Source organism: Bombina bombina, chromosome 2 (assembly GCF_027579735.1).
Source record: "Bombina bombina isolate aBomBom1 chromosome 2, aBomBom1.pri, whole genome shotgun sequence".
NCBI lineage: Eukaryota > Metazoa > Chordata > Amphibia > Anura > Bombinatoridae > Bombina > Bombina bombina.
This window is the reverse complement of record NC_069500.1, coordinates 666,777,314-666,798,864: the sequence shown is the minus strand read 5'-3', so window position 1 is coordinate 666,798,864 and position 21,551 is coordinate 666,777,314. Positions and strand designations below refer to the sequence as shown.

Sequence of the window (21,551 nt, the reverse complement as noted above, 5' to 3'; positions counted from 1 at the left end):
GGGGTGACTGTGGACCTTTTTTTAGAGGTTCTGTGCCTCTCCCCATTGTGATCTGTGAGTAGGCTTGGCGTTCTGGATTGCCCGGAGAGTGTCCTCTGTCTTGGAGGTTGGGCAATCTGCTATTTCGTTTAGCTGTTTCTTCCTTACGGATAGGGTTTTTTCCCTATCTTCCTACGGATGGCGGCGTGTTACTAGACTCAGATGTTTATTCTGAGTTTGCTACTTATAATTTTCTGTTTGCTTAGTCTATGAGTTCTGATGTTTTTGAGGACTTTGTCTTCAGCTGTCTTCTTTGGTGCTGTTGCACGATGATGATGATGCCCGGTTGCTCCTTGTGGGTTGGACGTTGTCTCCCCTTGTTCTCGGGATCTCTGTGGACTTGGCCTTCCTTTTGAAGGTTTTTTTTTCCTTTTTGGATTTTGCTGTACCTTTGGGTATCCCTTTGGCTTACCCTTGTCCTCTCCCTTTTGGGGATTTTGGTACTGTACTAGGAAGGGTTGTGTGGGGACCGACTGCTGGGCGACAGTTCTCCTGGAGGAGTGTTGGCTCAGTGAGTCTGCTTGCGGTCTCTAGTTAGGCTTTTGGACTATCTGCCGGGTCAGTGTCCTTGGGTCCTTTTCCTTCTAGTTTTTTTTTGCTCGGCTCCGATGAAGTGGGGTTTGGTTAGGTTGTGTTTTTTTCGAGCCTGGTGCCCTCAAAATGGGCCGACCTACTGTACCCTCCCGTTTTTGCATTCTGTGTCCTCTAATAGCTTGGGTATTGTTTTCCCAAAAGTAATGAATGCAGCTGTGGACTCTTTCCATCGGAAGAAAAGAAAATTATCAGGTAAGCATAATTTTAAGTTGTTCTGTTTTTTGTGCAATGGATTAGCACTGCAGTTACAGCTAGTAGTAGAGCTTTTCCCCTCCTTTTTTTAAATTCCTGCTTTCCAAACCTGCTAAGAGATCTATATAACAGGATTTCTACTACTACTTCAGCTCTCTTCTGAAAATTGAATTTCCTTTTTTGTGTGATTGATTCTACTGTTATTATTTAAAGACATCTTGTGCTTTCTGAAATCATCCAGACTGATGACAGAGACTTACATCCTGCTCAGTTTACTCAGTGAGTTATACTGCCTAATGATTTAATTAGGTTTAAAAACTTTCCGTTACCGTTTCTAAAAGGAAAACAAGACTTTTATTTTTCTGCCTAGTTTGGTTTCTGTTTGCCCTAATCCACATCTCTTATTATGCTTTATTTCCATTTGTACTGTATGCTGGATGACTAATACAATCAGTTTTCTGTTTTATTTGAAGAAAAAGTACACTCATTTTGAAGAAACAAATGTTGTTTATTCTCAAAAGAGGGGTTTATTTTCACTCTTACAATTTACAATTTTTTTTTTTAGAATCTATAAAAGTGACCCTCTTAAAGTGACAGGGCATTGCAAGAGGTTTTTTTCCTGTTCCTGAGGCACTTATTAAAATAATTTTCAGAGAGTAAACTAAGTCTGGTCTACTCTTTAAATACGTCCTTTAAATTTAATAGGATTATTCCTTTACTAGCTTCTAATGTAGAGCTTTGGGAAACGTTTTCAGTGGTGGATTGTGCTATTCGCTTTAACCAAAATCACTACTATTCCCTTAGAGGATAGAAGACCTTTTTCCGCAACCATTGCTTCTGTAGCAGTTGTGTCTGCCCTTTAGTGTTACAATTTGTTTGAGCAAATCTCAGAAGACTCTGTGGATGAAGATTTTCAAAATGGTTTGAAACTTCTAAAGTCAATTAATGCAATTATTTGTGGTCCCATTGTTGACATTATTTTATTTTATTCTAAGTATATGACATAAGCAGTGCTGACCAGAAGGGCTTTATGATTTAAGTCATCGTCAGCAAACATGGTGTCCAAAGATATACTTTTATCTCTCCTTTTCAAAGAAGAATTTATTTGGACATGGTCTTGACATTATCATTCCACTGTGTCTGGAGGAAAAGGAACTTTTCTCCCTCAGGACAAGAAGTATAAGGGACAAATAAAGCAAATAGTCTCTTTTTCGTTGCTTTTGTCAGTCTAGGAAACAAAAATCTTCCTTCTCCGTACAATGACCTGGATCTTCCTGGATGTTTAAGCCAGTTGGAACAAGGCCATGCATTCTATTCCTCTTTCAAATCAGCATGACGGTTTGGCCCATCCAGATTCTTTTCTGGTAGGGGCAGGTTATGCCTTTTTTTTAGAAGGGCTATCACAGTATGTCCAAGATTCACTAGGTTCTTAACATTTTTCCCAGGGCTATTGAGTAGGTTTCATATCAAGGCCTTTTTGAGGAAGGTGTCTTCTATCTCATGTTCCAAAATAAATTTTATTAGCTGTAATTTTTGGACCAATTCTGGACTTAATGACTTTAATAAATTTCTTAGAGTTTCTGTTTTAAAAATGGTAATAATTTGGACAATTCTACCCCTAATTCATTGCAGTTTATGTTTAATTTGAAAGATACCTTTCTTCCGGTTCCTAAACCATCTCCAACTTCTTCTAAGACTTGCCTCTCAGGACAAACTTTTTCAGTTTGTGGCTTTTCCGTTTGTTCTATCTACAGTTCCCAGACTTTTTCGAAGGTTATAGGAACTCTTTTATATATAATTTGTAATCATGTAGTTGAATCAATCTAAACATGGACAACAAATTTTTCAGGCTCCATTTTTTTACCTTCAGCTGTATTTCCTACCAACATTATACTGTTGTTTTTTTCCATTTAACTGTTTTATTAAAGTTGTTTATATGAATTACAACAGCTTGTACAGGTACAGCGATTATACAGAGTCAACTGATTGTACAATATTATATATAACAACATACATAGAGCTGCAGAATCTGTTGACGCTCTACAAATAACCGATAATAATACATAGAACAACAGTTTTTTCTGTTAACTTTTAGAGATAAGTTGAGTATATAGAAGATATGAAAGAAATGGGGCAAACATGTTTTAAGTCAAGAGATCTGTGCAACCAATTCTACTTTTGTTTTCTATGCAAACATGGTTGGATGAGTTCTATTCCTCATTTATCAAGAGTCTATTTTCTAGGAGTCATTATGGGCTCAGTGACTATGCAGCTTTCTCTAACAGATCATAAATCAAAGTTAGTCTGTTTGCTCACAACTACACTAAATTTCCAACCCATCTGTATGTAAGTTAGGTTGGATGATTGCAGCACACAATGTTCTCCCTTTGCACAATACCATATAAGACTTCTTCAACTTGCATGCTTCGACACTGGTGCAAAACAATTGACTCCACTATCTCATAGAATCCTGTGGAATTATTCAGTGAGGCTATCTCTGTCTCGGTGGATAGTTTTCCAAACTATTTTTCCGGGGGTGTCCTTAATTTGCCTAACTTGGAAAATAATGTCTGGAGACACCATTTTCTGGGATTGGAGTTAAGTCTAGAGGTCCAGGAGAGCACAGGGATTTTGGTTTCCTTAGGAAGCGAGGTTGCCAATTATCTCAGGTCCCTTTTTAAAGCCGTCCTCTTCTGAAAGGAGAAACCAATTTGGGTTTTAATTCAGACAATGTTACAGTGGTAGCTTATATATATTATTATGGGGAACATTCAGTTCCTTAGCAATAATTTAGGAAGTATCAAGGTTTTTTGATTGGCCACAGAAACAATTTCTATGTTTTTCATCCCAGGAAAGAAATCTGGAAAGCAGATTTCCTTAGCAGGTAACATTTCAACAGGAATGTTTTCTCATTCAACTAGTTTTATACTAGATTTTGGAACTATGGGGTCTCCCAGAGATAGACCTGATGACTTCTGTTTCCAAGAGTCATAGTTTGAATTGAAACAAACAGAGGCACCACAATAGCCTAGTACCACCAAATCAAATGATAATGAGAGTAAGACAAATGGTTATTCACAGACGTGATGCACCCAATGGTGCTATTGGGACATACTGGAACCTCACAGTAGTCCAGCTCACTGGGAGAAGCCAACTGTAATCCAAAGTAGGGAAGTTCCAGAAAGATCACTATCAACACCTATGTGGGTATGAAATGCAAACCACCATAGCCCAGTACAGTCTGACAAAGCAAAGCAGTAAGGTATAGTTGCACTTACAAGAAAGAAAGCACCTCCAGGTGCAATACAGGCAGACTGGGACTTCTCAGCCACCCAGCAGACTGAACTCTGCAAAGCTGGTAATGCTCCAAATTCCCAAGATTAAGGTAATAAAATCCACAGCAGCAAGTGTATATATAATAACAATATCTTTATTAAAACGCAACGTGTTTCTCAGCCTCTAAAGGGCTGTTTCCTATAAAGACTGAGAAAGACATTGCTTTTTAATAACAATATTGTTTTTATATATACACTTGCTGCTGCTGTGGATTTTATTACCTTAATCTTTGGGGATTTGTATAAAGATGGGGGAGTAGGGGTGTCCAAAAACCCTGGTTCCCAAAGGAGCTTTCCTCCGGTAATTATCCCACCTCTTGTACTCCCTAGGGGCTATTGATCCCCAAAAGAACGAAGCTCTTGGGCATAGGGCAGGTGAAGCGACCAGGGTTAAAGCTAGCGAGTGTTTGGCTTTGATGCGGCCAACTGGCAGTTCCAAGAGCCCGGCCAGCCTAGGAGGGTTTTCCCTGTCCGAGATCAGCTCTTCTCTGACAAGATACAACACAGCAAAACAACACACAGCAAGAGTCATTGAGATCTTGTAAGCCATGAAATGGCCAAATCTGGTGTAAAAGGCAGTTAACCAGGTAGTAGGGGGGTGGGGGGAAATTTGGGTGGTCTGGTATCCGTGACACTTTTCATCCCCCCATAGGTGTTGATAGTGATCTTTCTGGAACTTCCCTACTTTGGATTACAGTTGGATTCTCCCAGTGAGCTGGACTACTGTGAAGTTCCAGTCTGCCCCAGTAGCACCATTGGGTGCATGGCGTCTGTGAGTAACCATTTGTCTTACTCTCATTATCATTTAGTTTGGTGGTACTAGGCCATTGTGGCGCCTCTGTTTGTTTGTTTCCTTTCTACAGATTACCATTGACCAGGATTCGACCATCCTTTGACAGAGAGCTGCCTACATTTGGGATTTCAAGGACTTTTGTTTGCCTTTCATTTGTGTTTGTTTTTGTTTAGTTATTTTTGCTTATTTGATTTTTTTAGTTTTGGTTAGTTTGAATTGAATAGAGCATTCTATTTATCTGGATTCTTCAGTCAGGCCCACAGAACTTGGTTTGTGATTCAGATGTCAAGCTTTCTCCAGTGATCAAGATCTTGAGTTTCTCATCTCGATGAGTTAGTGATTGTATACCTATATTTTTTATGTGGAGGTGCGATAGTCTTTTCCAAAACACATTATTGCCCATTTTTCTAGGTCAATTTGTTCTTCTTGGGTTTTCAAGTATGAAGATTATATTGAATTAATTTGCAAGGCAGCAGTACACGTTCTCTAGATTCTACCACTTTTATGTGTTTGGTAGGAACGTCTTTCTGGCAGCAGTGTCTGGTAATTAGGTGCCTATATTAAAATATTTTTGTCCTGCCCAATTACTCGTGAGCAGATTGGATATTAGTTCCCAGGAGTAATGGCTTGTGGACTCTCACCACCTTATGAAATAAAGCAAAAATGTATGCTTACATGATAAATGCATTTCTTTCATGGTGGTAAGTCATTTTTTACATAATTAATTTTTTTTCTGGTGGCTGTTCTGGTTTTCCCCTCACTTTCCCTACTTTGGCCGTTGCTCATTTTCTTCTTATCCTTTATTGGCTATACATCCGGCTAGAAGGTGGGAGGGATAAAGTGCTCTTAGAGCTTTGGGAATCGTTACCCCCTACTAGTGGCCAGGAGTGAATCCCAGAAGTAATAGCTGGTGGACTCTCGTCGCCATGAAATAAAGTAATTTATCAAGTTAGCAAATTTTGTTGTTTTTTGTTTTTGTTATTTTTTTAATGTATTATTATTATTATTATATTATTAATGCAAGTATTTTTTTTTTTTTAACTTTCTGAAATGCAGGTATGTGGTACATTACTTCCCATCAGACCTATTTTACAGTTTCTTTTGCTACCTTCCCATCCGACTCATTGTTGCAGGAATGAAAGAGGTGACTAGAACATGGAAGATTGTATCTGGAGTTACTCATGCAGACAGCCACTTCAAAGATGCCATGCTTGTTATGGTTGCCATAGGCTGGGCGAAAGGTAACCTATAAAAATAGTTAATATTAAAAGAGACCATACATTTGTTTTATTAGAGTTTTTATTAGAGTTATAGTAAGGACAGTGTGAAAATTAATAGCTAGTGATCTGAGGTGAGAATCCTAGAAAAGATTCCCCCCCCCCCCCACAAGCATATTCCTTGTACTTTGTATTCACCAACATAATATAGGCCCATTTACCACCTGATTCAAAATAGGGAATTCCATTGTATGATCATCACCTGCAACACTATTCTCATGTTTATCATCTGCATATTTGGGATGTGTTTTCAAATGAATGATTATTTCCTTATAGAAATGTTTATGTTAGTATTTTTGTCATGTTTATATGTCTGGTTCTATACGCAGCAGCTCTCATAGTGCCTAGATATTCAGTGGTCTCCTCACTCTTTTGCAATACTGCTTAGTATTCATAGGTTTAAGTCTTCCACTAGTCCTTCTGATTTCCACATAATGTCCAATTCTGCCTCTGAAAGATCTTTACCTCAATTTTTTTTAGGCAAAGTAATCTTAAAGGGACATTAAACCCAATTTTTTTCTTTCATGATTCAGATAAAGAATACAATTTTAAACAACTTTCTAATTTACTTCTATTATCTAATTTGCTTCATTCTCTTGATATTATTTCCTGAAAAGCATATCTAGATAGGCTCAGTAGCTTCTGATTGGTGGCTGCACATAGATGCCTCATGTGATTGGCTCACCAATGTGCATTGCTATTTCTTTAACAAAGGTTATCTAAAGATTGCAGCAAATTAGATAATAGAAGTAAATTGGAATGTTGTTTAAAATTGTATTCTCTATCTGAATCATGAAAGAAAAATTTGGGGTTTAGTGGCCCTTTAAGGGATTTATTTTAGAATGTCATTCTAAAGCTGATCAAACTAAAAAGTTAATAAAGATCTAGTTACTGTGTATAAATGGTCTAATAACATAACTAAGGGCTGAATGGTATTTTCCATCGTTTGTTGCCTAAATACAGAATAATGATCTATCCTACCTCAATCTTTTTTAAATTTTCAACAATTTTAATGAAGATAATATTTCATTTACAGTTGCAGTTTTTTATAAGAAAGTTTTGATGGGTGAGCGGAGTAGTCCATAATCACAGATGGGAATCCAGGAATATGGATGAAAGTGTCTCTGTTAAATGCTCCATAAGGATAAATAAAACATTCAAATATAAAGGAAAACAAGAATATAAAACAATAACTACTAAACATGAAAAACAAACAATAAGCTTTGATGCATTGCTATCAATGATGATGATATGATTATATTGTTAGAGAATATGTAGTGTACGACCTAGTTGAAAAGATTTGTCTAAGTGGTCATCTTATTAGCTTGTGTTGGGCTTGAGAGTTGACATGATGGGGAATAGAGCTTTAATTTTAAGTGCCTTTACTCTAAAGTTAGGTATGTCCAAGTGGTAAATTTAAAGTAAGGGATTAGATATATAGTCATTTAGCGAACCCTTTATCTAATTGCCCCCTGTAACATTCCCAGTAGAACATAAGATTGTTATATATGTTTAATCGATTTGTCTTGAAGAAATGATACCTCTCGGGTAGTAGGGTTTTGTGTACTTTTTCTCCTCATAAGGCTATTATAGGGGTATCGGCTGATTTCCACTTTGAAGCTATAAGATATTTTGCAGCATTAAGTAATATTAGCCTACGTTTTAATTTAAGAGCACAAGATATATCTGTCAATGTATTAAATAAGCAGATTTGCGGTTTAAGTGTTAAGTCACTAGATATAATTAAGTTGATTTATTTTACAATTGAAATCCAGTAGTCCCTCACTTTATGTCATGTTTCCATTATCCGACTGACATCACCAACATTTGTCAGAAGCTCCAGGAAACATGTATTTTATTCTCTGTGGTGTTAGATACCAACAGTGCATTACTTTATAATTGGTTTCTAATGCTTCTATGGAATGAGCTGATTTTGCTGTGTTTCGGAATATATTTTGCCACAATTTTAGCGAAAAAGATTCCCCAAGTTCATTTTCCCAAGCCTTAACAAATATATGGGGGTTAGGAGTATAAACAGCTTGAAGTGGTTTATATAAAGAGGAAATAATTCCTTTTTGTGGGATTTCAGTACTACATATTTTCTCGAAATTGGTCAGGGGTCTTAAGAAACCGGACCTCTCCTTATGAGAGTTGATATAGTGATTGACTTGATGAAGTCGCAACCAAGATTTCAAGAACCCCTGTCCCAAAGTCTCTATTTTATTTTTTGGTTTTAGTTTGGATGCGTTTAGTAAATTGGTAATTGGGATTAGAAAGTGTATATTTAATGGATGTTCCCTGCCTCATGAATATTCTGGATTTGCCAAGATAGGTGTTAATGGGGAATATAAACTAGAAATTGCTTTAGTGGTATCACATATATGGATCCAGTCCAAAAAAGTTTCAAGGATTGTGGAAGTCTGGAGCTTCCGGATGGTTGGTATTATTTTAGGTGTCCAACATGCTCCACCAAATTGTGGAAGGCCAGATAGGTCATGTTCGATCTGAATCCAATGTTTTAGATTAAGAAGGGAATTATGTCTGCTCCATTCCACATTTCTCTCTGGAATGTTGTTGGTATTAGTGTATTCTATAATATTTAAAAGCTTTACGGTGTTATCCCTGGACTCTCTCCCTGGCACAAAGCCCACCTGATCATTGGAGACTACCTTTGACAGAATTCTATTAAGTCTTGTTGCTAATATTTTGGCAAAAAAATTTAAGTCTATGTTTCTCCAACATTGGTGTGTCCGGTCCACGGCGTCATCCTTACTTGTGGGATATTCTCTTCCCCAACAGGAAATGGCAAAGAGTCCCAGCAAAGCTGGTCACATGATCCCTCCTAGGCTCCGCCCACCCCAGTCATTCTCTTTGCCGTTGCACAGGCAACATCTCCACGGAGATGGTTAAGAGTTTTTTGGTGTTTAAATGTAGTTTTATTCTTCTATCAAGTGTTTGTTATTTTAAAATAGTGCTGGTATGTACTATTTACTCTGAAACAGAAAAGGATGAAGATTTCTGTTTGTAAGAGGAAGATGATTTTAGCAGACAGTAACTAAAATCGATTGCTGTTTCCACACAGGACTGTTGAGATGAAGTAACTTCAGTTGGGGGAAACAGTTAGCAGTCTTTTCTGCTTAAGGTATGACTAGCCATATTTCTAACAAGACCATGTAATGCTGGAAGGCTGTCATTTCCCCTCATGGGGACCGGTAAGCCATTTTCTTAGTTAAACATAAAAGAATAAAGGGCTTCAAAAAGGGCTTAAAAACTGGTAGACATTTTTCTGGGCTAAAACAATTGCTTTACTAGGCATATTATGCAGATTCTAACTAATTATTGGTATTATAATCTTGGGGAACGTTTAGAAAAACGGCAGGCACTGTGTTGGACACCTTTTTCAGATGGGGGCCTTTCTAGTTATAGACAGAGCCTCATTCTGGGACTGTATAGGGGTTAAATGTAAAAACGGCTCCGGTTCCGTTAATTTAAGGGTTAAAGCTCTGAAATTTGGTGTGCAATACTTTTAATGCTTTAAGACACTGTGGTGAAATTTTGGTGAATTTTGAACAATTCCTTCATACTTTTTCACATATTCAGTAATAAAGTGTTTTCAGTTTGAAATTTAAAGTGACAGTAACGGTTTTATTTTAAAACGTTTTTTGTGCTTTGTTGACAAGTTTAAGCCTGTTTAACATGTCTGTACCATCAGATAAGCTATGTTCTATATGTATGAAAGCCAATGTGTCTCCCCATTTAAATTTATGTTATAATTGTGCCATAGTGTCCAAACAAAGTAAGGACAGTAATGCAACAGATAATGATATTGCCCAAGATGATTCCTCAAATGAGGGGAGTAAACATGATACTACATCATCCCCTACTGTGTCTACGCCAGTTATGCCCACACAGGAGGCCCCTAGTACATCTAGTGCGCCAATACTTATTACCATGCAACAATTAACGGCTGTAATGGATAACTCCATAGCAAATCTTTTATCCAAAATGCCTACTTATCAGAGAAAGCGCGATTGCTTGGTTTTAAACACTGAAGAGCAAGAGGACGCTGATGATAACTGTTCTGACATACCCTCACACCAATCTCAAGGGGCCATGAGGGAGGTTTTGTCTGATGGAGAAATTTCAGATTCAGGAAAAATTTCTCATCAAGCTGAACCTGATGTTGTGACATTTAAATTTAAATTAGAACATCTCCGCGCACTGCTTAAGGAGGTGTTATCTACTCTGGATGATTGTGACAATTTGGTCATTCCAGAGAAATTATGTAAGATGGACAAGTTCCTAGAGGTTCCGGTGCCCCCCAACGCTTTTCCTATACCCAAGCGGGTGGCGGACATAGTAAATAAAGAGTGGGAAAGGCCCGGCATACCTTTTGTTCCCCCCCCTATATTTAAGAAATTATTTCCTATAGTCGACCCCAGAAAGGACTTATGGCAGACAGTCCCCAAGGTCGAGGGGGCAGTTTCTACTCTAAACAAACGCACTACTATTCCTATCGAAGATAGTTGTGCTTTCAAAGATCCTATGGATAAGAAATTAGAGGGTTTGCTTAAAAAGATTTTTGTACAGCAAGGTTACCTTCTACAACCAATTTCATGCATTGTTCCTGTCACTACGGCAGCGTGTTTCTGGTTCGAGGAACTAGAAAAATCGCTCAGTAAAGAATCTTCGTATGAGGAGGTTATGGACAGAGTTCAAGCACTTAAATTGGCTAACTCTTTTGTTTTAGATGCCGCTTTGCAATTAGCTAGATTTGCGGCGAAAAATTCAGGGTTTGCTGTCGTGGCGCGCAGAGTGCTTTGGCTAAAGTCTTGGTCAGCGGATGTGTCTTCCAAGACAAAATTGCTTAACATTCCTTTCAAAAGTAAAACATTATTTGGACCTGATTTGAAAGAGATTATTTCAGACATCACTGGGGGAAAGGGCCACGCCCTCCCACAGGATAGGTCTTTTAAGGCTAATAATAAGCCTAATTTTCGTCCCTTTCGCAGAAACGGACCAGTCTCTAATTCTGTATCCTCTAAGCAAGAGGGTAATACTTCACAACCCAAACCAGCCTGGAAACCAATGCAAGGCTGGAACAAGGGTAAGCAGGCCAAGAAGCCTACCACTGCTACCAAAACAGCATGAAGGGATAGCCCCCGATCCGGGACCGGATCTAGTGGGGGGCAGACTTTCTCTCTTTGCTCAGGCTTGGGCAAGAGATGTTCAGGATCCTTGGGCGCTAGAAATAGTTTCTCAAGGTTATCTCCTGGAATTCAAGGAACTACCCCCAAGGGGAAGGTTCCACAGGTCTCAATTATCTTCAAACCAAATAAAGAGACAGGCATTCTTACATTGTGTAGAAGACCTGTTAAAGATGGGAGTGATACATCCAGTTCCAATAAGAGAACAAGGAATGGGATTTTATTCCAATCTGTTCATAGTTCCCAAAAAAGAGGGAACATTCAGACCAATTTTGAATCTAAAGATCCTAAACAAATTTCTCAGGGTACCATCGTTCAAAATGGAAACTATTCGAACGATCCTACCTACTATCCAGGAAAATCAATTTATGACTACCGTGGATTTAAAGGATGCGTACCTACATATTCCTATCCACAAGGAACATCATCAGTTCCTAAGGTTTGCTTTTCTGGACAAGCATTACCAGTTTGTGGCACTTCCATTTGGATTAGCCACTGCTCCAAGGATTTTCACAAAGGTACTAGGGTCCCTTCTAGCGGTTCTAAGACCAAGGGGCATTGCAGTAGTACCTTACTTGGACGACATCCTGATTCAAGCGTCGTCCCTGTCAAAAGCAAAGGCTCATACGGACATCGTCCTAGCCTTTCTCAGATCTCACGGATGGAAGGTGAACAAAGAAAAAAGTTCTCTGTCCCCGTCAACAAGAGTTCCCTTCTTGGGAACAATAATAGATTCCTTAGAAATGAGGATTTTTCTGACAGAGGTCTGAAAATCAAAACTTCTAAGCTCTTGTCAAGTACTTCATTCTGTTCCTCGTCCTTCCATAGCGCAGTGAATGGAAGTAATAGGATTGATGGTTGCAACAATGGACATAGTTCCTTTTGCACGAATTCATCTAAGACCATTACAACTGTGCATGCTCAGACAGTGGAATGGGGATTATACAGACTTGTCTCCGACGATTCAAGTAGATCAAAAGACCAGAGATTCACTCCGTTGGTGGCTGACCCTGGACAATCTGTCACAGGGAATGAGCTTCCGCAGACCAGAGTGGGTCATTGTCACGACCGACGCCAGCCTAGTGGGCTGGGGCGCGGTCTGGGAATCCCTGAAAGCTCAGGGTCTATGGTCTCGGGAAGAGTCTCTTCTCCCGATAAACATTCTGGAACTGAGAGCGATATTCAATGCTCTCAGAGCTTGGCCTCAGCTAGCAAAGGCCAAATTCATAAGGTTTCAGTCAGACAACATGACGACCATTGCATATATCAATCATCAGGGGGGAAAAAGGACTTCCCTGGCGATGAAAGAAGTGACCAAGATAATTCAATGGGCGGAGGATCACTAATGCCACTTGTCTGCGATCCACATCCCAGGAGTGGAAAATTGGGAAGCGGATTTTCTGAGTCGTCAGACATTCCATCCGGGGGAGTGGGAACTCCATCCGGAAATCTTTGCCCAAATAACTCAATTATGGGGCATTCCAGACATCGATCTGATGGCGTCTCGTCAGAACTTCAAGGTTCCTTGCTACGGGTCCAGATCCAGGGATCCCAAGGCGACCCTAGTAGATGCACTAGTAGCACCTTGGACCTTCAACCTAGCTTATGTATTCCCACCGTTTCCTCTCATCCCCAGGCTGGTAGCCAGGATCAATCAGGAGAGGGCCTTGGTGATCTTGATAGCTCCTGCGTGGCCACGCAGGACTTGGTATGCAGACCTGGTCAATATGTCATCGGCTTCACCATGGAAGCTACCTTTGAGACAGGACCTTCTTGTTCAGGGTCCATTCGAACATCCGAATCTGGTTTCCCTCCAACTGACGGCTTGGAGATTGAACGCTTGATTTTATCAAAGCGTGGGTTTTCAGATTCTGTAATAGATACTCTGATTCAGGCTAGAAAGCCTGTAACTAGAAAAATTTACCATAAAATATGGAAAAAATATATCTGTTGGTGTGAATCTCAAGGATTCCCATGGAACAAGATAAAAATTCCTAAGATTCTATCCTTTCTACAAGAAGGTTTGGAGAAAGGATTATCTGCAAGTTCTCTGAAGGGACAGATCTCTGCTTTATCTGTTTTACTTCACAAAGGACTGGCAGCTGTGCCAGATGTTCAAGCATTTGTTCAGGCTCTGGTTAGGATCAAGCCTGTTTACAGACCTTTGACTCCTCCCTGGAGTCTAAATCTAGTTCTTTCAGTTCTTCAAGGGGTTCCGTTTGAACCCTTACTTTCTGTAGATATTAAGTTATTATCTTGGAAAGTTTTGTTTTTGGTTGCAATTTCTTCTGCTAGAAGAGTTTCAGAGTTATCTGCTCTGCAGTGTTCTCCGCCCTATCTGGTGTTCCATGCAGATAAGGTGGTTTTGCGTACTAAGCCTGGTTTTCTTCCGAAAGTTGTTTCCAACAAAAATATTAACCAGGAGATAGTTGTACCTTCTTTGTGTCCGAATCCAGTTTCAAAGAAGGAACGTTTGTTACACAATTTGGACGTAGTCCGTGCTCTAAAATTCTATTTAGAGGCTACTAAAGATTTCAGACAAACATCTTCCTTGTTTGTTGTTTATTCTGGTAAAAGGAGAGGTCAAAAAGCGACTTCTACCTCTCTTTCCTTTTGGCTTAAAAGCATTATCCGATTGGCTTATGAGACTGCCGGACGGCAGCCTCCTGAAAGAATCACAGCTCACTCCACTAGGGCTGTGGCTTCCACATGGGCCTTCAAGAACAAGGCTTCTGTTGACCAGATATGTAAGGCAGCGACTTGGTCTTCACTGCACACTTTTGCCAAATTTTACAAATTTGATACTTTTGCTTCTTCGGAGGCTATTTTTGGGAGAAAGGTTTTGCAAACCGTGGTGCCTTCCATTTAGGTGACCTGATTTGCTCCCTCCCTTCATCCGTGTCCTAAAGCTTTGGTATTGGTTCCCACAAGTAAGGATGACGCCGTGGACCGGACACACCAATGTTGGAGAAAACAGAATTTATGCTTACCTGATAAATTACTTTCTCCAACGGTGTGTCCGGTCCACGGCCCGCCCTGGTTTTTTAATCAGGTCTGATGAATTATTTTCTCTAACTACAGTCACCACGGTATCATATGGTTTCTCCTATATATATTTCCTCCTGTCCGTCGGTCGAATGACTGGGGTGGGCGGAGCCTAGGAGGGATCATGTGACCAGCTTTGCTGGGACTCTTTGCCATTTCCTGTTGGGGAAGTGAATATCCCACAAGTAAGGATGACGCCGTGGACCGGACACACCGTTGGAGAAAGTAATTTATCAGGTAAGCATAAATTCTGTTTTTAAGAGGGAAATTGGTCGGTAATTTGCAGGCTAATCATGTTTTTTCCCTGGTTTAGGAAGGACTGTAACAATGGCTTGGAGCATTGTATCTGGGAAGAAACTTTTATTATCTATTTGGTGAAAAGTCTTTAATAAGTGAGGGAACAAAAGTTAGCTAAATAACTTATAATATGAACAAGAGAATCCATCAGGACCTGGGGCCTTGCTTATTTTTAAGGTCTTAATGGCTTCTAATACTTAATTTTTATTTATTGGGGAACTTACATCTCACTATCTTCCGCAGTTATATTCGGAATGTGTGCCCCGTATGCGCATGTATTGCACTGTGTTAAATGCTCTTTTGAATTTCTGTTGGGGAATAAATTATAAAGAGTGATAATATTTCCTAAAGACACCCGCTATTTGTTTTGTGTCTTCTATTTTGGAGCCATCTGAGTTATTTATGGAATAGATGTAATTTTGAGATTGTTTAGCTTTGAGAGTTCTCGCTAAGAGGCGGCCTGGTTTGTTTGCTTCTGAATACAAATTTTGTTTTAATTTGAAAGCCGTCATTTGCTTTAATATGTGAGTGGTCATTTTTTCTCTATAAAATTTAAGTTGTTGCAATAGCTGTTCATTTGAGGGATCTAGTTTATGTAAATAGTCTAGTTAAGAAAGATAATTTTCTAAGTGTGTATATGCTTCTCTACGTGTTTTGTTTCTAGTGGCCTTGGCTTTAATTAGTACCCCTATAATATAGCTCTTGTGTTTTTCCCAGATAATTGCAGGATTTATGTCTTTGTGGTTATTGTTAATTAAAAATTATTTCTCCAACATAGGTGTGTCCGGTCCACGGCGTCATCCTTACTTGTGGGACACTCTCCTCCCCAACAGGAAATGGCAAAGAGCCCAGCAAAGCTGGCCACACGATCCCCCCCAGGCTCCGCCTTCCCCAATCATTCTCTTTGCCGTTGTACAGGCAACATCTCCACGGAGATGGCTTAGAGTTTTTTGGTGTTTAACTGTAGTTTCTCCAACATAGGTGTGTCCGGTCCACGGCGTCATCCTTACTTGTGGGATATTCTCTTCCCCAACAGGAAATGGCAAAGAGCCCAGCAAAGCTGGTCACATGATCCCTCCTAGGCTCCGCCTACCCCAGTCATTCTCTTTGCCGTTGTACAGGCAACATCTCCACGGAGATGGCTTAGAGTTTTTTAGTGTTTAACTGTAGTTTTTATTATTCAATCAAGAGTTTGTTATTTTGAAATAGTGCTGGTATGTACTATTTACTCAGAAACAGAAAAGAGATGAAGATTTCTGTTTGTATGAGGAAAATGATTTTAGCAACCGTCACTAAAATCCATGGCTGTTCCACACAGGACTGTTGAGAGCAATTAACTTCAGTTGGGGGAACAGTGTGCAGTCTCTTGCTGCTTGAGGTATGACACATTCTAACAAGACGATGTAATGCTGGAAGCTGTCATTTTCCCTATGGGATCCGGTAAGCCATGTTTATTACGATCGTAAATAAGGGCTTCACAAGGGCTTATTAAAACTGTAGACTTTTTTTGGGCTAAATCGATTCATTATTAACACATATTTAGCCTTGAGGAATCATTTTATCTGGGTATTTTGATATAATAATATCGGCAGGCACTGGTTTAGACACCTTATTCTTTAGGGGCTTTCCCAAAGCATAAGCAGAGCCTCATTTTCGCGCCGGTGTTGCGCACTTGTTTTTGAGAGGCATGGCATGCAGTCGCATGTGAGAGGAGCTCTGATACTTAGAAAAGACTTTCTGAAGGCGTCATTTGGTATCGTATTCCCCTTTGGGCTTGGTTGGGTCTCAGCAAAGCAGATACCAGGGACTGTAAAGGGGTTAAAGTTCAAAACGGCTCCGGTTCCGTTATTTTAAGGGTTAAAGCTTCCAAATTTGGTGTGCAATACTTTTAAGGCTTTAAGACACTGTGGTGAAAATTTGGTGAATTTTGAACAATTCCTTCATGTTTTTTCGCAATTGCAGTAATAAAGTGTGTTCAGTTTAAAATTTAAAGTGACAGTAACGGTTTTATTTTAAAACGTTTTTTGTACTTTGTTATCAAGTTTATGCCTGTTTAACATGTCTGAACTACCAGATAGACTGTGTTCTGAATGTGGGGAAGCCAGAATTCCTATTCATTTAAATAAATGTGATTTATGTGATAATGACAATGATGCCCAAGATGATTCCTCAAGTGAGGGGAGTAAGCATGGTACTGCATCATTCCCTCCTTCGTCTACACGAGTCTTGCCCACTCAGGAGGCCCCTAGTACATCTAGCGCGCCAATACTCCTTACTATGCAACAATTAACGGCTGTAATGGATAATTCTGTCAAAAACATTTTAGCCAAAATGAACACTTATCAGCGTAAGCGCGGCTGCTCTGTTTTAGATACTGAAGAGCATGACGACGCTGATAATAATATTTCTGAAGGGCCCCTAACCCAGTCTGATGGGGCCAGGGAGGTTTTGTCTGAGGGAGAAATTACTGATTCAGGGAACATTTCTCAACAGGCTGAACCTGATGTGATTGCATTTAAATTTAAGTTGGAACATCTCCGCATTCTGCTTAAGGAGGTATTATCCACTCTGGATGATTGTGACAAGTTGGTCATCCCAGAGAAACTTTGTAAAATGGACAAGTTCCTAGAGGTGCCGGGGCTCCCAGAAGCTTTTCCTATACCCAAGCGGGTGGCGGACATTGTTAATAAAGAATGGGAAAGGCCCGGTATTCCTTTCGTCCCTCCCCCCATATTTAAAAAATTGTTTCCTATGGTCGACCCCAGAAAGGACTTATGGCAGACAGTCCCCAAGGTCGAGGGAGCGGTTTCCACTTTAAACAAACGCACCACTATACCCATAGAGGATAGTTGTGCTTTCAAAGATCCTATGGATAAAAAATTAGAAGGTTTGCTTAAAAAAAAATGTTTGTTCAGCAAGGTTACCTTCTACAACCAATTTCATGCATTGTTCCTGTCGCTACAGCCGCATGTTTCTGGTTCGATGATCTGATAAGAGCGGTCGATAGTGATTCTCCTCCTTTGGAGGAGATTATGGACAGAATCAATGCTCTCAAATTGGCTAATTCTTTCACCCTAGACGCCACTTTGCAATTGGCTAGGTTAGCGGCTAAGAATTCTGGGTTTGCTATTGTGGCGCGCAGAGCGCTTTGGTTGAAATCTTGGTCGGCTGATGCGTCTTCCAAGAACAAGCTACTTAACATTCCTTTCAAGGGGAAAACGCTGTTTGGCCCTGACTTGAAAGAGATTATCTCTGATATCACTGGGGGTAAGGGCCACGCCCTTCCTCAGGATCGGCCTTTCAAGGCAAAAAATAAACCTAATTTTCGTCCCTTTCGTAGAAACGGACCAGCCCAAGGTGCTACGTCCTCTAAGCAAGAGGGTAATACTTCTCAAGCCAAGCCAGCTTGGAGACCAATGCAAGGCTGGAACAAGGGAAAGCAGGCCAAGAAACCTGCCACTGCTACCAAGACAGCATGAAATGTTGGCCCCCGATCCGGGACCGGATCTGGTGGGGGGCAGACTCTCTCTCTTCGCTCAGGCTTGGGCAAGAGATATTCTGGATCCTTGGGCGCTAGAAATAGTCTCCCAAGGTTATCTTCTGGAATTCAAGGGACTTCCCCCAAGGGGGAGGTTCCACAGGTCTCAGTTGTCTTCAGACCACATAAAAAGACAGGCATTCTTACATTGTGTAGAAGACCTGTTAAAAATGGGAGTGATTCATCCTGTTCCATTAAGAGAACAAGGGATGGGGTTCTACTCCAATCTGTTCATAGTTCCCAAAAAAGAGGGAACGTTCAGACCAATCTTAGATCTCAAGATCTTAAACAAGTTTCTCAAGGTTCCATCGTTCAAGATGGAAACCATTCGAACTATTCTTCCTTCCATCCAGGAAGGTCAATTCATGACCACGGTGGATTTAAAGGATGCGTATCTACATATTCCTATCCACAAGGAACATCATCGGTTCCTAAGGTTCGCATTCCTGGACAAACATTACCAGTTCGTGGTGCTTCCTTTCGGATTAGCCACTGCTCCAAGGATTTTCACAAAGGTACTAGGGTCCCTTCTAGCTGTGCTAAGACCAAGGGGCATTGCTGTAGTACCTTACTTGGACGACATTCTGATTCAAGCGTCGTCCCTTCCTCAAGCAAAGGCTCACACGGACATTGTCCTGGCCTTTCTCAGATCTCACGGATGGAAAGTGAACGTGGAAAAGAGTTCTCTATCCCCGTCAACAAGGGTTCCCTTCTTGGGAACAATAATAGACTCCTTAGAAATGAGGATTTTTCTGACAGAGGCCAGAAAAACAAAGCTTCTAGACTCTTGTCGGATACTTCATTCCGTTCCTCTTCCTTCCATAGCTCAGTGCATGGAAGTGATCGGGTTGATGGTAGCGGCAATGGACATAGTTCCTTTTGCGCGCATTCATCTAAGACCATTACAACTGTGCATGCTCAGTCAGTGGAATGGGGACTATACAGACTTGTCTCCGAAGATACAAGTAAATCAGAGGACCAGAGACTCACTCCGTTGGTGGCTGTCCCTGGACAACCTGTCACAAGGGATGACATTCCGCAGACCAGAGTGGGTCATTGTCACGACCGACGCCAGTCTGATGGGCTGGGGCGCGGTCTGGGGATCCCTGAAAGCTCAGGGTCTTTGGTCTCGGGAAGAATCTCTTCTACCGATAAATATTCTGGAACTGAGAGCGATATTCAATGCTCTCAAGGCTTGGCCTCAGCTAGCGAGGGCCAAGTTCATACGGTTTCAATCAGACAACATGACAACTGTTGCGTACATCAACCATCAGGGGGGAACAAGGAGTTCCCTAGCGATGGAAGAAGTGACCAAAATCATTCTATGGGCGGAGTCTCACTCCTGCCACCCGTCTGCTATCCACATCCCAGGAGTGGAGAATTGGGAAGCGGATTTTCTGAGTCGTCAGACATTGCATCCGGGGGAGTGGGAACTCCATCCGGAAATCTTTGCCCAAGTCACTCAGCTGTGGGGCATTCCAGACATGGATCTGATGGCCTCTCGTCAGAACTTCAAAGTTCCTTGCTACGGGTCCAGATCCAGGGATCCCAAGGCGGCTCTAGTGGATGCACTAGTAGCACCTTGGACCTTCAAACTAGCTTATGTGTTCCCGCCGTTTCCTCTCATCCCCAGGCTGGTAGCCAGGATCAATCAGGAGAGGGCGTCGGTGATCTTGATAGCTCCTGCGTGGCCACGCAGGACTTGGTATGCAGATCTGGTGAATATGTCATCGGCTCCACCTTGGAAGCTACCTTTGAGACGAGACCTTCTTGTTCAGGGTCCGTTCGAACATCCGAATCTGGTTTCACTCCAGCTGACTGCTTGGAGATTGAACGCTTGATTTTATCGAAGCGAGGGTTCTCAGATTCTGTTATTGATACTCTTGTTCAGGCCAGAAAGCCTGTAACTAGAAAGATTTACCACAAAATTTGGAAAAAATATATCTGTTGGTGTGAATCTAAAGGATTCTCTTGGGACAAGGTTAAGATTCCTAGGATTCTATCCTTCCTTCAAGAAGGATTGGAAAAAGGATTATCTGCAAGTTCCCTGAAGGGACAGATTTCTGCCTTGTCGGTGTTACTTCACAAAAAACTGGCTGCTGTGCCAGATGTTCAAGCCTTTGTTCAGGCTCTGGTTAGAATTAAGCCTGTTTACAAACCTTTGACTCCTCCTTGGAGTCTCAATTTAGTTCTTTCAGTTCTTCAGGGGGTTCCGTTTGAACCCTTGCATTCCGTTGATATTAAGTTATTATCTTGGAAAGTTTTGTTTTTAGTTGCAATTTCTTCTGCTAGAAGAGTTTCAGAATTATCTGCTCTGCAGTGTTCTCCTCCTTATCTGGTGTTCCATGCAGATAAGGTGGTTTTACGTACTAAACCTGGTTTTCTTCCAAAAGTTGTTTCTAACAAAAACATTAACCAGGAGATTATCGTACCTTCTCTGTGTCCGAAACCAGTTTCAAAGAAGGAACGTTTGTTGCACAATTTGGATGTTGTTCGCGCTCTAAAATTCTATTTAGATGCTACAAAGGATTTTAGACAAACATCTTCCTTGTTTGTTGTTTATTCTGGTAAAAGGAGAGGTCAAAAAGCAACTTCTACCTCTCTCTCTTTTTGGATTAAAAGCATCATCAGATTGGCTTACGAGACTGCCGGACGGCAGCCTCCCGAAAGAATCACAGCTCATTCCACTAGGGCTGTGGCTTCCACATGGGCCTTCAAGAACGAGGCTTCTGTTGATCAGATATGTAGGGCAGCGACTTGGTCTTCACTGCACACTTTTACCAAATTTTACAAGTTTGATACTTTTGCTTCTTCTGAGGCTATTTTTGGGAGAAAGGTTTTGCAAGCCGTGGTGCCTTCCATTTAGGTGACCTGATTTGCTCCCTCCCTTCATCCGTGTCCTAAAGCTTTGGTATTGGTTCCCACAAGTAAGGATGACGCCGTGGACCGGACACACCTATGTTGGAGAAAACAGAATTTATGTTTACCTGATAAATTACTTTCTCCAACGGTGTGTCCGGTCCACGGCCCGCCCTGGTTTTTTTAATCAGGTCTGATAATTTATTTTCTTTAACTACAGTCACCACGGTACCATATGGTTTCTCCTATGCAAATATTCCTCCTTAACGTCGGTCGAATGACTGGGGTAGGCGGAGCCTAGGAGGGATCATGTGACCAGCTTTGCTGGGCTCTTTGCCATTTCCTGTTGGGGAAGAGAATATCCCACAAGTAAGG

General features: G+C 40.9%; 1 protein-coding gene across 1 annotated transcript in view; it reads left to right on the top strand.

Annotated features, from left to right (window-relative positions):
* Nucleotides 1-21,551, top strand: part of TMEM38B (transmembrane protein 38B) — a 266,479-nt gene that overhangs the window by 137,191 nt on the left and 107,737 nt on the right. Inside the window, exon 3 of the mRNA XM_053702612.1 lies at nucleotides 6,010-6,194. Coding sequence (XP_053558587.1) covers nucleotides 6,010-6,194 — 185 coding nt within the window. The remainder of the gene's footprint in view (nucleotides 1-6,009; nucleotides 6,195-21,551) is intronic.